Here is a 16,048-nt window from a genome sequence, read left to right as displayed (position 1 = left end):
GTTAGCAGCATAAAAGTGTGTGGAACTGCTGGTTGTCTTTCGATGAGTGTGTGACCTCTATCTTATAAAGGTCCCTGCCAGAGCTGCTAATTCATTCACTCCTAAAGATGTTGTGTATACATAAACACACACACACTTGGATCAGGGGATGTTTCTGCAACAGTATAAGGAAATTCTGCAGATGTCATTATGAGCATGTTCGTACTGGCTCTAATTCTTGGCAGACTTAACCTGTCCATGCTGGTGAGAGGGAAAAACAAAAAGGAGCTTTTATGTCACTTACCTGCTTGCAACTTGCTGACCAAGGAAAAGGAGGCAATAGCAGGAGAAAAAAAAATTAAAAAATGCCAGAATGCCCCAAGATTCTTCTTACATGCTTTTGCAAGTGCAATTTCTGCCTTGGGGGTCTCTTTGTGAGAGTCCTGAGTCCATTTCATTTAAGGCCAGCTGTCTGTTGAGCACACTGGTTTTGTCCAGAAAATGTACTAGAAATTTGGACTGTGTCAATAGCAAGTCACAGTCATCAGCAAAATAGTTTTCTTTTGCATAATGGGACAGTTTATTTTTTTTTTTTTAATACGATACGATGTTTTATGCAAGTTAAGAAAGTAGATTATAAAAAAGGAGAACGTTTCATAGTGGTCTGATTTGGTGCACTGACAAGCACAAGTGCAGAATTATGGACACCATGCAGAGTTTATGGGAGGCAGTCCCTAGCTGTCCTTGCAAATGGAAGAGCAGAAACAGCTCTATGACCAGAGGGGAGGGAATGAAGTTTTAAAATCATGAGACAAGCATTGAGCATACTTTACTGGACAGACATTCAGCACTGGTTTATGCCTCTTCTATAGAGGAGTTACTAACTCTTAGTTCTGCTCAGTTTCTGTCTGTATGATTTGTAAATGCACCTTTGCTTTTGGATAATAAATGACACACAGCTTCTTGGCATCTCAAGGCTTGACTTTTTGTCTTGATTACCTTGGACACCTGGCAGATGATAAATGATTGATTTAAATAAACAGTAAAAGCTACACAGTGCCTTCCATGTGTGTTTATCTTAACTTTGTAACACAGTCCAAATATTATTTAACTGTCTTTATTTAAATTATACAACATTCCCTTACATACAGTAGAACAGCTGATGCTTCTGCTCTACTTACTTGTTGGACATAGTTACTTACTACTTTGTATTTTCCTAAGTATGATTGGGACTGCTGAACCAAATGGTAAACGAGAATTTTTTTACTTGACAAATTATTTTAGTCAAGTTCATAGGATCATAGGATTATGGAATCATGAAGATTGGAAGAGGCCTTCAAAGGTCAGCCAGTCCAACTGTTCACCTACCACTACCATTGTAGCCCCTAAACCATCTATATCACACAGCACCATATCCAGACTTCTCCTGAACACAAGTGTTGAAATTAGTTTGGAGGTTTGTTTTTTTTATTAAGACTGTCATTTGCTTTGCCAAATAACTTCTAGGAACAAGGTGTCTAACTTGTTTTCTGATCTGAAGGTAATGCTGTTGTTTTCTGTGAACTTCTGGGCTCTTATATATGCGCTATTGCAATGCATTGGAGGAATGTCAGTTCTTACTTTGTATATAGAAAATACTATTTTCCATTGGTCAGTGCATCTGGTACTTACTTTTTATTGCAATAACAGTGACATTGATCCTTTACATATTTACAGGAGACAGTAGTTATAAAGAAATATTTGCCATAATTTGTTTACCAAAGAAAACCTAGCATGAAAACATAAATCCAGGTGCAAATGGCTATTAGTTTTAAAGCCCTGCCCTTTCTATTAAAAGTCTAAATTGATGCTTATTATATTTAAATTATAAATGCAGAATTTCTAACATCCATTGGCATGTTCTCACCACTTTGTGGCCAAAAATGGTTCAAATACCTGTTTCTGCAGCTTGTTGTGTATTAGCACAGTAGTACAAGTACACGTCTAATGAAACAGAGACACAGTCTCCATGCAAACAAACTGATAATACAGTCAAACCCCGCTGTAAAAAGGTTATTGCTGCATGGGATAAATCATGTTATACTGTGGTTTGCACATGGAACCATCTGGTGGTAAAAGCAGAAAAATGACAGATAGACCATCATTAGTAGAACATTTTTCTGTATGCATCTTCCTGAGAATTCCTTTTACAAAATGTGGGGTTTTGGGTTGGGCTTTTTTTTTTTGTGGACTTTTTTTTTGTTTTTTGTTTTGTTTTGTTTGTTTGTTTGTTTTAAGTGGAAGCTATGGCTTGATTACCCTGAATTCTCACTGCTTCTATCTTGGTTGTAGTGGTGGTTATTCCAAATTTCCCATGGGGCATCAGCTTAGCCATATGTAATTACATAATATTGCTTTCAAGACCTGTGTGTGAAGAATAAAGGAGAAAGAGAGCTGTAACACTTCATAATGGTTGTCTTATAAAAAACAAACAACCAAATGTTGCTACTTTGCTTTTCTTGTTGGTGCATTAGCCAAGATCAAGAAAGTGAGCAAAATGTAATATTCAGACTGATCCTGTCTCAAGAATGTGGATTTCATAGTACATTAAACTTGGCACCTTGAGATTTTTCTCTCTGATTGAAATGTTTCTAAAAAAAATTTTGCATGTTAGAGACATAACTTTATGTAGACTCTGATCAGGAGAATTTGCTATTTAACTTACTTTGCTGAAAAGTAATGGAGAAGTCATGGCAGTCAGATGAAGGCCCAGTTGACTGGAAAAAGGGGAACATTGTACCCAGACTTAAAAAGGGTAGAAAGGAGGGCACTGGGAACCACCAGTCAGCCTCACCTCTGTGCCTGGGAGTTTCATTAAGCATATCTTCCTGGAAGCTCTGCTAAGGCACATGGAGGACCGGGATGTGATTTGGGATAGCCAGCACAGCCTCACCAAGGGCAAGTCCTGCCTGACCAACCTAGTGGGCTTCTATGATGGAGTGACAACGTCAGTGGACAAGGGAAGGGCTACAGATGTCATTTGTCTGGAATTCTGTAAAGCCTTTGACAATCCCCCTTAACATCCTTCTCTCTAAATTGGAGAGAGATGGATTTGATAAATGGACTGTTGGATAAGAAAGTGGTTGGACACTCAAATCCAGAGGACAGTGGTCAATGCTCAGAGTCCAATGGACATCAGTAACAAGTGTCCCTCAGGAGTCCACATTGGTATTGTTATCCAGTGTTATTTACTTTCTTCATTAATGACATGGGTGAAGGGATCAAGTGCATCCTCAGCAAATTTGCAATGACACCAAGCTGACACTCTTGAAAGATGGAATGCCATCCACAGGTACCTGGACAAGCTCAAATGATGGGCCTATGGGAATCTTGTGATGTTTAATAGGACCAAGTGCTAAGTGCTGCACCTGCATCAGGACAACTCCCAAACAAGCTGTGGGATGAACAGATCAAAAGCAGTCTTGCTAAGAAGGACTCAAGAAGGACTTGGGGGTGCTAGTGAATGAGACTCCTTCATCTGAGTTTCCAGCATGACTTTCTTGGTACATCTGGATAATGTAGATGTAGACCAACAAACACTGCATAGAAGTTGTTTCTAAAGCTGTGTTCATACATACTCATTTTTTCAATTTCTTAGTTTTCCTAATATCTGATTCTGAAATCTGATAAATCCTGTTCTCATTTCAAATTCTTCTCTGGGTAGTTGTTCTTTTATTTCCTTTCTCATCTTTCTCATGAGATGTCTTTTTTGGGGAAAAGACTTGGCTATTAAACAGTCGAGGGAGAAAAGAAGAATTATTAATCAAATCTTTTGTACTGTTTCCAAACAGGGACGAAGAGGCTTAGGTTCGGTCTTTGTTTGGGCATCTGGAAATGGTGGAAGAAGTCGAGACCACTGCTCCTGTGATGGCTACACCAATAGCATCTACACTATATCCATAAGCAGTACAGCTGAAAGCGGAAAGAAGCCGTGGTATCTGGAAGAATGTGCGTCCACACTAGCTACAACATACAGCAGTGGAGAATCCTATGACAGGAAAATAGTATGGGTTTTAATTGTTTTTTTCATGTATATGTGTTTGTATTTTGCACAGCGACTTTGGGGGCTGGAGAGAAAGAGAAATCATTTATACTAATATCTTTCATTTGTTAACACTTATCAACAGTTTTCACATTTTATAGATGTATTAGCAGTTTACCTAGATATATAGATCTCTATTTTCTCAGATTTGTTTTGACCCAGCATCATTCCTCTTTTACATTCAGTGACAGTCAGTTATTACTGACATATTGCTGCCTATTCTGGAAATATATTGTAAGGAAAATTAGGCTCAGTGCTCATCTTTTCTGTGTTGCTCCTCTTCTCATTCCTAAGCAGCCAGCATCTGTTTTCCCTGTTGTTCTCATCTTTGCTGGCAAATGACAAATAGTTTTAATTCTGTTTGATAATCTGTTGATATCATTATTATTTGTACAACCTATGTGCCTTTGCAAAATGAATGCATTCAGGATATATTCCAGTATTCAACATTCTACTTCTTTTAACCTTTTAAACCTTTTAAACCTTAAATCTCAGCTTGATGAGGTTTGCTATTATTGTCCTCTTCCCTGCTTATTTATTCTAGTGCTTAACTAACCAAAATTTATTACTTCTGGATCATAAAATTGAAGGATTTGGAGAGCTTTTTTCTTCCATATGTTTTCTTAAGGACTCATCTAACATTTCTTTCTTTCTTTCTGGTCCTTAGCAGATTCTTCTCTTGGTGTCAATAAAGAGTTAAAAATATTAGCCTCTATGCTTTTTTTAATACTGTTTGCCTTGTCTTTCAGGATTCTGGGATGCTGGCCATCCCTTCTTGGATTCTTTTTTATTTTCAGATGGTCTAATTTTTGTTTTAAACTTGTTCTGAGATCCTTCTTCATTCGGATGATTTTTCTGTTCTTTTCTTGCATCTCTTCACTGAAGCCTTCTCTCTCACTTCTTAACATGTTTCTTGTTATCCCTGATAAATAATAATAAATAAAAAAAATACTGTATTTACTAGGAATCCTCACTTCTGTGATTAAATTCCATTCACCATCCTTTAAAAGATGTTCACCAACTTTTTTATGTTTAAGTGAGATTAATAAGCTGAGAAGATGGGATTGTGGTCCTCCCTCCTGACCTCAATTTAGCCAAGTCTGTAGGACTTCCCTGAGTCCTTTGAATCCTGCAGTTGCTGTCAAGTCAACAACAATTTTTATAAATATAATCAATACTGCTTTCAAAGTTTCCAGTGACAAAATGTCCACTTAAATTTAGTATAAGTGTTTTTAATTATTCATTGGCATTAAAAGATTTCTCCTGTTTGCTCTTTGAGCCCCATTAGCTTTGATTTATAAGCATTTGGTGTCACAAATTTTATTGCTAGTATGAAGACCACTCCAGTTGTCTGTCTTCTCTCTGCCCACGTAGCCCAGTTGATCCCTTTTGATTTTGATAATGCAAGGTAAGCTTCTTGTTTCATTCTAAGTCATGTTTCCTTATAAACCCTTTTTCATGTTACAAGCTTCTAGAGTCCAAGCTAAACACACCGGTCAGGTAGCAGCAGTATTCAGTAACAAAAGCACAGGAAAATGGGTGCCTGTATGTGCCGGATCAGTCTCTTTATATATTGACCCTGAGACTTGTTAGCGTCACTGTTATGTAATGTGTCCATCACTATGTGATGCCCAGCCCATTTTCAGAGCTGCTGCTTCTCTTTTTCAAAGTTGGTGGTTCCAGGAAATATGTGGGGGTACTTAGGGTCTCCTTATTCCACCATTAACAACTGGCTGGTTTAGTACTCAATTCAGACCAGCCTTCATCATCACTTTGTCATTTTCCAAGTTTCTCCAGCACTCATCAGAAAGTGCTAGTGTTTTCTTCCATGTCTTTGGTAAAAGCTTTAGTTCATACCATGGCCAAGAACCAGTTTGTAGAAGACCTGATTAGAAACAAGACTAATTTCTTCTATAAGGATATATATAATTTCTCTGCTTCTAATCTTTTCTATATGCTTACATTTTTGGACCTTATCCCAGTTTAAATCAAGGTATTATGCATCATGTATATTTTTAATTTCTTAAATTTAAATACTTTTAAAAAAAATATTACATGATGTCTCTTGTAAAATCCTGAGTATATTACTTTCAGCCAAAGTGATGGCCAGAAAAAAATAGTACAGTACTTTGGCAAGATTCCTTTTCCAACATCTTATTTTATCCATCATTGAGTATACTACTAGCTAATTAATGTATTAGTAATTAGTTTCAATCCTGTATCAGCCGTTTTACACTAGATAAAAAGGTGGAAAATAGCTGATATTAATAAGACAATACTGCTTACCCTTTTAAAATAATGACACTATGCAGGTTTTCTGTCAGTTTTCTGGAACTTGTGCAGTGTTCAAGCATTTGCTAAAAACAACACAGCAGTTCCCTTTCCAGCTCTTGTAAAAGTCTGTGGCACTTCCAATCTTTCTGATTTAAACTTCTTATTTAAAATAGAGAAAAATAGGGAGATGATTTATCATCTCTCTATTCTTTGAAAATTTAATTTAGACCTTTTTTTTTCCAAAAAGGAACATTCCAAGAAAAAGCTGTTCACTACAAACTATTATCTCTGCACAATTAAGATAGTTTGGGGATTCTTTTGCTTCTGGTGTATTTTAAATAAAACATACTTACACATTATTTTTTAGGTTCACCATTTAATCTTGTGTCTCCTTACTGCCTCTGTGCATCTTTTATCTTCAAATGTAATTAATTGCTGTTCCTTTATATCTTTGCTCATGTTTTTAATATCAAGTAAAATATCTCTGTATTTCTCAGTCATTATTTGTACTTTATTACATTGCTAATTTAAGCTTTCTGCATTCCTCTGATTCCTCTGATGAGCTGTAATTTTCTTGATGGTAGTCATCCATTTTTTAGAATTAACACAGACTTTCTGCTTTTACAGATTTACTATTTCAGTAAGAGAACATTGCTAATTTGTGACATTTCACTCCCTTATGTCTTGCACTAGGATCAAAAACACCTGGAGGTGATCTCACCTTTATTGTTAAAGACTTCTCATGGAATATAAGCATATATAATTTTTAGTTTACCAAAGAATAATACCCTTCACTTTGGAACTTTGGAACTTTGCACTGTGCTAATATAGGCAGATTAATCTCTTACTGCAAGATTTTTGAAAAATCCTTACAAAGGATTTTTGTATACCTCCTTACAAAGGAGGTAATAATAGCTATATATAGAATGCACACAAATTATCCCATAATTAGGAAAGTAAGGAAGACATTTTGCATAAACATTATTGAAAGAATTAAAAATATGCCTCTAAAAATGTTCTTAATTGGAGTCTCCCTTGGAGATCTCACATTGAATATCAGAGTTAAGTGAAAATAATATTAAATTGAATTCCATTAATTCTATAAGAACCAGTTGTTTTTACTAGTCAGCTGGATTCATTTACTAGTTAGATCCTCCATTCTTTTCAAAGCAGTTAAGTTCCATATGCCAGTTTTAGTCCTACAGTGTGCATCACTTTGCACAGTGAATGGCAAAAGTGTAAGTCTGAGTAGCCATAAGAATTAACCCAGGTCTACTGATCATTTGTTTATCAGAATGTATCCTTGACTACTTGTGCAAAGCAACCTTGCAGTTGCATGTGCCGTAAGAGTCACTGATCCCAAAAGCTTGAAAACCAGACTATAAAAATTCCTGCCAAGATCCTTTTTCCTGTACTATACTATCAGTTGACTTTTGAAACACACAACTCTTCCATGTTTTACAAGTGGTACTTTGTATTCAAAGCCATGCAAGGCTGTTCCCCCTCCAGGTACTTTCAGTGACAAAGCAAAACAGCACAGTGAAAATAAATTGCGTCTGTTTGTGTTGTGTGTAAACCAGTTGTCCATTTAAGCAATGACTATGTGCTTCTGTTATGCTACAACCCAGTGAGAAATTCAGTGAAACTGTGAAACCAGCTTTTCAAACTGATTGTTGAGAAGTCCTTTCAGCATACACACCCTCACATGGAGAAAGGAATATTGCTATTACCTGTGTGATTGTCTTGCTTGCAGTGTCTTCTAAGAGCATTGCACTACTGACTGTATTGCTATTCTTTACTCCAGCTTGTCTACCAAAATTCAGTCCTCCTAAAGGCCTATCAAATATCATTTACCTTGGAAAGAGGTCTTATTTGAAACAAAAAGTGTACTCAAAACAGAACTGAAAATTTCAAATACTAAGTTTTTTAAAGTGCTGTAAAGTGCTAGAACAGTCTAGAAATCATATGTATTAGTTTTCATTGTTGTACCACACAACATTTTCACTGCATCATGTCTTATACCTTTGTTTAAACTGATGCTCCTTTTGAGTCAGAGGTTGTCTTCATATCTTTTCACAAGAAGCTGAGAGCTTGCAGCAGGTTTAAAGCGAAAAATGTAACAATACAGGGTGAAAAAAAAGATTATTATTAAATTTATCCAAATTATATTTTGCATATAAATTTATATGCAGTTGACAAACAATGCAGGGCTCAATTCTGTGCCAGAATTTGAAGAGTAACAATATTTTATCAGATCATAAAATGACTTTGTTTGTTGGAGTGAGACTCCTACATTCAAAATAGGAAACAAAAATACCACAGCAGTAAACCAGAGGGAAGTGACCTGGCACAGGACTAACATCAAATGAACTAAATTATTTTTCTTTTTTAAATTTTTTTTCATGTAACACAGCACAGATTTCAGTATCATGTGAGATTCTGAAGTGTTGTAGTGCAGAAATACCTACCCAAGACTTAGGAGCAGTGAATGGGTTACGGTTGTATAATACCATGTTCCACAATTCCTTCCTATTTTTCCTTGCACTGTTTAGCCAAATATCTTTCTTTTCTGTTTTCTCCTCTGTTTTTCTATCTAGTAAGTGCAGAATGTATTATAAGGTAAATGAACAAACAGTAATCAAGTATCAGAAACTTACTTTGTAGACTAAAAATTGTTACAGAAATAATTTGATTTCAATATGGAGTAATAGAATCACAAACACTTTAGTAACTACACAAAACACTTTTTTTCTCTTTTCATTACTACCCATTTTTTATAATTGCTTGTTAAAAATACAGGATGTATTTTTACAGTATTTTAGAAGTTTTTCTAGTATTGGAGGGGTTTTCTTGTCTTATAAAATGACAGCTTAAAATATTTTAAGTTAACAGTTACAGATAGACACACCTTCTCAGGTGAGTTCCTTGTTGTTCAGGAAAGGTACAGCAAGTGTGTTTGACTTCACACTGTACTGAGTTTTATTGCAGTGATAATTAGGCTCTTATGAACCAAGTTCCCACCCTTTGGATATATTAAAATGCTCAAAACATGCAAATATTCCTACGATGTCTATAGATGTATGCCTTTTACACAGACTCTTACGGAAAAGAACTAGGATTATTTTTAGGTGTTTTCGAATGTAGCTGCAAAGTGCTGGCATAGTTACAGACATAGAAACTCGCGTTGTGGGACAGAGACTAATTGACAGTAGGTAAAGAGCATAAAATTATATGAGTACAGAAGTATTGGCTTCTGTAATAATATGCAGTTGTCAAGGTATTTTTTCCTATTATTCTCTTCTTTACAGTACTATATATACTTCTTTGAATACCATAGAACCATGCTTAAAGATAGCTTCCCCCCTCCGCACCATGTGGCTAGGATAGGTTAAGCACCACATAATATAGTTATCTATATGGTTCTTTCATTTATCAAACATTGCACAAGTGCATTTCCTTTGAATTTGTTTTTTGAATTATTTCGTAACATGCTAAGATTTTGACATCAGAAAGTTCCTCAGAGATACAATTTATAAGCCTATTAATGACCTATCTCCTGCAAATAACCCATATACTTAATGTTCCACCTGTTTAGTTATCTTCTGATAAACAGCAATTCATCTGCTGATTTTCTTTCTCTGCTTGTTGATAAACTTGTGCTCTAAGCAGAAAAAACTTAAAAACTGAAAACAACAACAACTGAAACATCAACAAAAAAAGCCCGTCCTGTCTCCTGCCAGTTCTTCAAACACAAAAGCCTGTTCTTCAGAAACTCACTCAGGTTATCAAGATATGCACAAGATAATCACAGGACACAATGTCTACACAGGACTTCTGTTCTGGGTACATACAGATGCATAGGCTGTGTAGAATGTAGAATGTATTTTTGTTAAAATCTTTTCACTTCTAGGGACACAGATTCACAGAAATCAACATGCCTTGAAGAACTGTAGCAGAAGATAGAAAAAATTAAATCAGTTCAGAAAACTCATGTCATGAAATATGAAATACTAAGGCTGAGGCTTGGGAGAGGGTACATGAGCTTGTTCTCTGCCAAGAGAAATCCCATTTTTTACTTTATTCATTAATTTCCCAGTTGGTAAAACTGTGGACAGATTGATGATTCAACCTTAATAATGACTGTACAAAAATGGCATCTCCTTCAGAGAGCAAATTGCTCAGAGCAAGTTGCTTCTATAAAACTGTTACAGTATGTCTAGATGTTTTCCTTTAATAAATGCCTAGCTTTTCTGAAAACTTTGTACCAATGCCTATGAGAGATATTACAGTGCACTGCAGTAATTCCTCTCTTCCTTTCATCAGGGTGTCTGTGGCTCATTTCATATTGATTAAACTAGGCAAGTACCAGAAACACTGTCATTGTCTTCGATGAAACCTAGTTGATTCAACTTACTTAGAAGCTGTAGTAAGTCATGGCCCTGGAAATATTACGTGGACTTTTCTTGTGCAGTTGGATCAGCATTTTCTCAGATCAGCAGTTGTGTTATACTCGATGGAAGATTTTTAAATTTCTCCTTCTCCCCACCCTAACAATCAGAATGACTTCTAATATACACTCATGACAGCTTCATGGTGCTATCAAACACCATATCCTTTTATTGTGATTGATGTTGTTGCTCAGGAATTTGGGCACCCTTGTTCTTCTTGAACTTTGCTCATCTCTTGGTGATCATATGCTCTTTTTTCTTGGGGTAAATGCAGTAGTTCTCTGACTCTGAATCCACAGTGCTGAAAAACATGCCTCAAATCTTGGAGGTAATCTACACCTAAACATCTCAGTTGCTGTCAGTAACTTTCCTTTGAACTAGCTGAAATGGGATTTATGCGTATAAAGCTTTCTCAACACATTTTTGGCTGAAGTATCTGTTGAAAGCAAGATAAATCTGTAGTTGAAATTGCTGCCACAGTATACGCTTAGAACAAGAGGGACAATGCTGCCAATTAAAGAGATGTCATGGCTTATTGTGCTTTATATCTGTGGTGACAGGACAGTAAAATCTGGAAGGATGCAGGATGCTCTTCCAGAGGATGAGAAACAAGGACAGCACAATTCAGTTTGTGTTTCACTGTATTGACAGAGGCTGTCCCTTAGGGAAAAGCTGCTATGACAGCACTTTTGTCTGCCTGAGCTCCTGGATGCTTAGTTGCCTTAGGTCCTCCAAGGAAAGCACCCACTGCACTACTTTTATGCAGGGCTAAAGTATGTATATATACTTTGTATATATTTATACATATAAATATATATATTTTGCTATATATATAAGTATTTATATATATATATATATATATATGAAAGACATGAGCATGTATTAATCCATTTTGCACCCTCTCTTTTTCCTGGCCTTCCTTCTGGTCCTTGCCACAGCACTGACCAGTATTTTCCAAATGGGGTACCTGTATCTTATATGTCTCTGGGTGCATGTCATCATCTAGTACTTGGACACCTTAATTCCACCTGGATAATCACTACTTGAGTTTGCACATAAAAGCAGTGCAATGTTAGGGCTGTAACTGCTTCAGTTTCATCTCTTAATATTGTCACTACACTTACGCAATTTCCATGCTTAAAGCTTTTCCCAACGCTGGTAACTTCTAAATGAATAGATAATCAATAGGCAAAAGGGGAAGAGAGAAAGAAATTACACGAACATTTTATTTATGGGGTTTCAACTTCTAGCCAATGACAGATAGAAGAAATTATTTAACAAGGTGTGCATCAGTGAAGAACATTAAATGATAAGGGGCAAAAAAGTTATTTCTAGACTTCATTAATTAGGAAACCCAGCCTCTGGTAAGTTGATTCATTTAATGATCTGACATTATAAATGCTTTTGTAAGTATTTTTCAATTTTTAGTAGTTTCCATATTGTTTCACTTGCTCCCTACAATATTTTCATGGTGCTGTTAGCTCCTTTTCTGTTAGAAATCTTCTGTGTTAGCTTGCATTTGCTTACATGTTGTGAGAGTTTTCATCAGCCTTACACAAAACGTGTAATATACTGAATATGGCTAACATGAATGTGAAACCTATACCTCCTGCACGTATTTGCTTATATTCTGCCCAGATGAGATTCAGATGGTTTTTCAGATCACATTTCATGTATCTTGAGGTTTCAAAGTTAGACAGGCATTTTGACATACCCTGTGCTGTTTTGCAATTTTTTGATCCTCTGATCCTCTCCTTCTCCCATCTTTGTGCAAATCTATGTTGGAAATGTAGTACAACACTGGTGAATTAGAACACAATAATTCTGTGTGCTTAGATAAAGTGTTACATAAGCAACTTTATATTTTTAAGAATATCTGGCAGATATTCTATGTCTTGCAGTGACTGAAATTCTCAGAATAAGTTTTGACATCACAGGTCATTCACCTTCATTGAGATTTGCCTGCTGAAGACTCCTGTCTTCATCCAGTCTGCATGGGTTTTGTTTGAGCTTCTGCTAGGTAGTAGTGACATCCTACCTCTGCTGCCTTGCTCCTGCAAAGAATCACTTCTTCACCAAGACAAGCACAGAGTAGAATCATTTCAGATTGACATTACCTGAAAGAAGCAAGATTTAGAATAATCACATTTATGTGTGATTTATATTCTTACAGAAAGCATCTGTCTAAAATTCATTATTAGAGAGAAACATCCTAACACTAAGTAGAAGACTGTGTGTCTAGCTGGTATTGCACATTACAGTTTATATGTCCACTTAGACTGCATACAAAAATATGTGCAGCATATAATTATACATAAGATGTAACAATTTAAAACTGAAAACATCTAACTGGCTGGTGATGGCTGGGCCAAATTTGTGATCACATCAGGATTTTCCAATGAATTACTGCTTCATTTCATGTGATTTATTGCATAAGAAGTGAATTAAAGATTAAACAGGGTGCTTAGCATGAGCCAAACTGTATTCTTTTGTCTCACATACTTCCAGAGTGACTTCAGGCAACCTTTTCAAACCCTCCATACCTCTATGTAGTCTCTAAAACATGTATAAGCAGTGTATATGTCTTATAAGTAGTCTGCATATAAGATGTAGTTCCTTTCTGTTTGTAAAGCGCTTTGAGATCTTGGAGAGAAAGTCCTCTATAAATCCAAATAGAAGGGCAGAATTGCAGTTGTGCAGTTTCAAACCCCTCTGCATGTTTTTCTGGTTTAAAAGTGTCTTTGTTGATCATGCCATGGAGCAATATAAATAACACTATCTAAATTCAGGAGAGACTTCAAGTTCAGAACATCTAACATCATGTATCTTCTTTTCCTTGCTGTTAAAGGACAAAATACCCTCCACACACATGTGACTCATTCAAGTAAATGAAACATGCTCTATTTTCTGAAGTTGTGTTATAATTTCACACATTTAATTTCTTGCAGATTACTACAGACCTGAGGCAGCGTTGCACAGACAGCCATACTGGAACCTCAGCCTCTGCACCTATGGCTGCAGGCATCATTGCCCTGGCACTGGAAGCAAAGTAAGATCTGAGATATATTCTGAAACAAAATTAAGCATTTACAGGAAGATATTTCTCATTCATCCAGTACCTTTATGCATACATCACACACTTTGGAACCTCTCTTGTCACAGTAACCTTCTAAGGGCAGGAAAGATCTCCATGCTTACCTACACACGAAGGAAACACTGTGGAAATGGCTGACAGAGTACGCAGTGTTGAAGTAAAATGAAACAATATTGAGCACAGTTGGTTTCCATTAAATGATGTATAACACCCTTGTAACATCTTATAGTTCACTAAGAAGGCTGCCTAGATCTGCTGTACCCAGCAGAGTACTGTAGGTCACCTCCTCCATTCACCAGACTTCTCTTAGCAATGTCTGCTCTTGAACACTGAAAGAGGTTGTGGGAGGTGTCAGGTTAACCTGAACATAAGTTAATGTAGTGTGAAAATAAAATCTCAACTTCTGCACGCTGACACAAGTCTATTTTTTAACATGGGTCAAGCTCCTCAGCTCTAAAAACCATGAATAGTGTAGCTCCATAGTCCTTGTACCTTTAGCTCAAAAAAAATCCTCTTACAAACATTTTTTCAACTACATGATTTATGCCTAGTATGTATCTCTAATGTGGTTCACAGAGCAGCAGAAATGTGGGAGCTCTTCAGGTAAATCTGTATTTCAGAACCTTTTACATTACTTTGTACTCTACTGGATAATACCTGAAGGTTTAAGATGGAGTGGTTCACCCCAAATCCTACTCAATGTTTTTAAGTTCTAGGAGATTGATTCTATTAAATTCTGAAGAAAACTAGCTTCCTGTGGGGTCAGCCATTTTCTTTGAAGGAAGTAAGAAATTTGCACGCAATAGTACTTTCAAATTGCAAATCATAATAATAGAATTATGTTTCCATCTTTCATGCTGCTTTTTGTTGAACACTTTGACCCAGTATTCAGCACAGAATACTTTTTGAGTTATAAGCATAAGAATAAGAGTTTGTAATTGAAGACCTGAATCTTAAGTAGTGTGACACTTGTGTCATTATAATTGTGTTTTCTTTATGCAGTTATCAGAAACAAAGGTCTTTTGAAAAGTTAATATAATGTTAGTGTGGGTTGATTTAAACTTTTAAATGTCCTCTTAACCTCCATTTTAAAATTCTGAAGTTCATTCCAAACAGTCTGCAAATGCAGATAAGACTGTGTGTGTGTACATGCCAACTTGCTGTAAGTTTTCTCACTATTCTTGCTTAATGAACTGAAATTGGTAGTTGATTCTTTTTTGTTTTGTTGCTGAAAGTTTCAGAACAGTTATGCTTTACAAGATCTACAACAAAGCGATTTCTCATTGTGACTTCTTACAACATTGAAAAGCTTACATTTTTTTTTAGTGACCTTCGGTGGCTCTACCAGTGGGAAATCTGTATTAGTGCATATGGACTAGTATTTTTTTTCAAACAAATAGTTGCTATAATAGACATAAAGACAAAACTGTGTTAGAGCTTTATATGTGGTGATGGAGACAAAATGTGCCAGTGACTAAACATCCTAGTAACTCTTTAGTATTTGTAGTACTCCATTGCATGGTACTAAAAAGAATTTCAGAGTGAAAATGTGGAAAATGTTGATTTTGCCTCCTTTTAGATTCTGTTCCATTTCATTAAATGGAAGGTTCTGTTTCTAGATCTTAGCCTATATATTTGAGTAGATACAAAGGAATTATTAATATCATAAATGTGGTTTTATTAATTTGTATTTCATTCACTAACTTTTCTCTCTTACACGTATTTCAAATCTGCCACTGAAGCTGACCACAGCCACTAAAAAAAAAAAAAAATTAAAAGAAAAATTAAAAAATAAAAAGAAAAAAAAAAAATTAGGGAGAAAAATAGTTCTCATGTTATGGCTTCCCATGCTGGTTTTCTTCACCAGTTTGGAGAAATCTTTGGTCTTGTGACATTATAGATTATGAAGTACAACCTTTAGTATAATAGGGAAATCATATTGTGATCTATTAAATTTTATGTGTGGGGTTTGCTTGTATGGAATCTGTTTAGTTTATTTATGCAGTTTCTGAATTTCATATTAATGTGATTTGAAATTTCAGGTTGTATTTTTCACTTGTGATGCCTTCCAATTTAGGTGACCCTAAATTAAATGTTAGGAATTAAAGTATGAAAAAAAAAAAGTTCTGAAGCCATCAAAGTATTTTCTGCAATACTTTAAAAATGGAATAT

At 35.8% G+C, this 16,048-nt stretch overlaps 1 protein-coding gene across 2 annotated transcripts in view; it reads left to right on the top strand.

The window, feature by feature from the left end:
• PCSK5 (proprotein convertase subtilisin/kexin type 5) overlaps nt 1-16,048 on the top strand; it is a 228,590-nt gene that overhangs the window by 107,317 nt on the left and 105,225 nt on the right. For both annotated transcript variants that reach the window (XM_088054567.1, XM_014259099.2), the window contains exons 8-9: nt 3,810-4,022; nt 13,731-13,831. In XM_088054567.1, the coding sequence (XP_087910693.1) occupies nt 3,810-4,022; nt 13,731-13,831 (314 nt within the window). The remainder of the gene's footprint in view (nt 1-3,809; nt 4,023-13,730; nt 13,832-16,048) is intronic.

This window comes from Pseudopodoces humilis, chromosome 4 (genome assembly GCF_049639895.1).
Source record: "Pseudopodoces humilis isolate 2021_Gansu_Grassland_sample_001 chromosome 4, ASM4963989v1, whole genome shotgun sequence".
Lineage (NCBI taxonomy): Eukaryota > Metazoa > Chordata > Aves > Passeriformes > Paridae > Pseudopodoces > Pseudopodoces humilis.
Note: the sequence above shows the minus strand (reverse complement) of the source record. Positions and strands in the feature narration are given on the sequence as shown.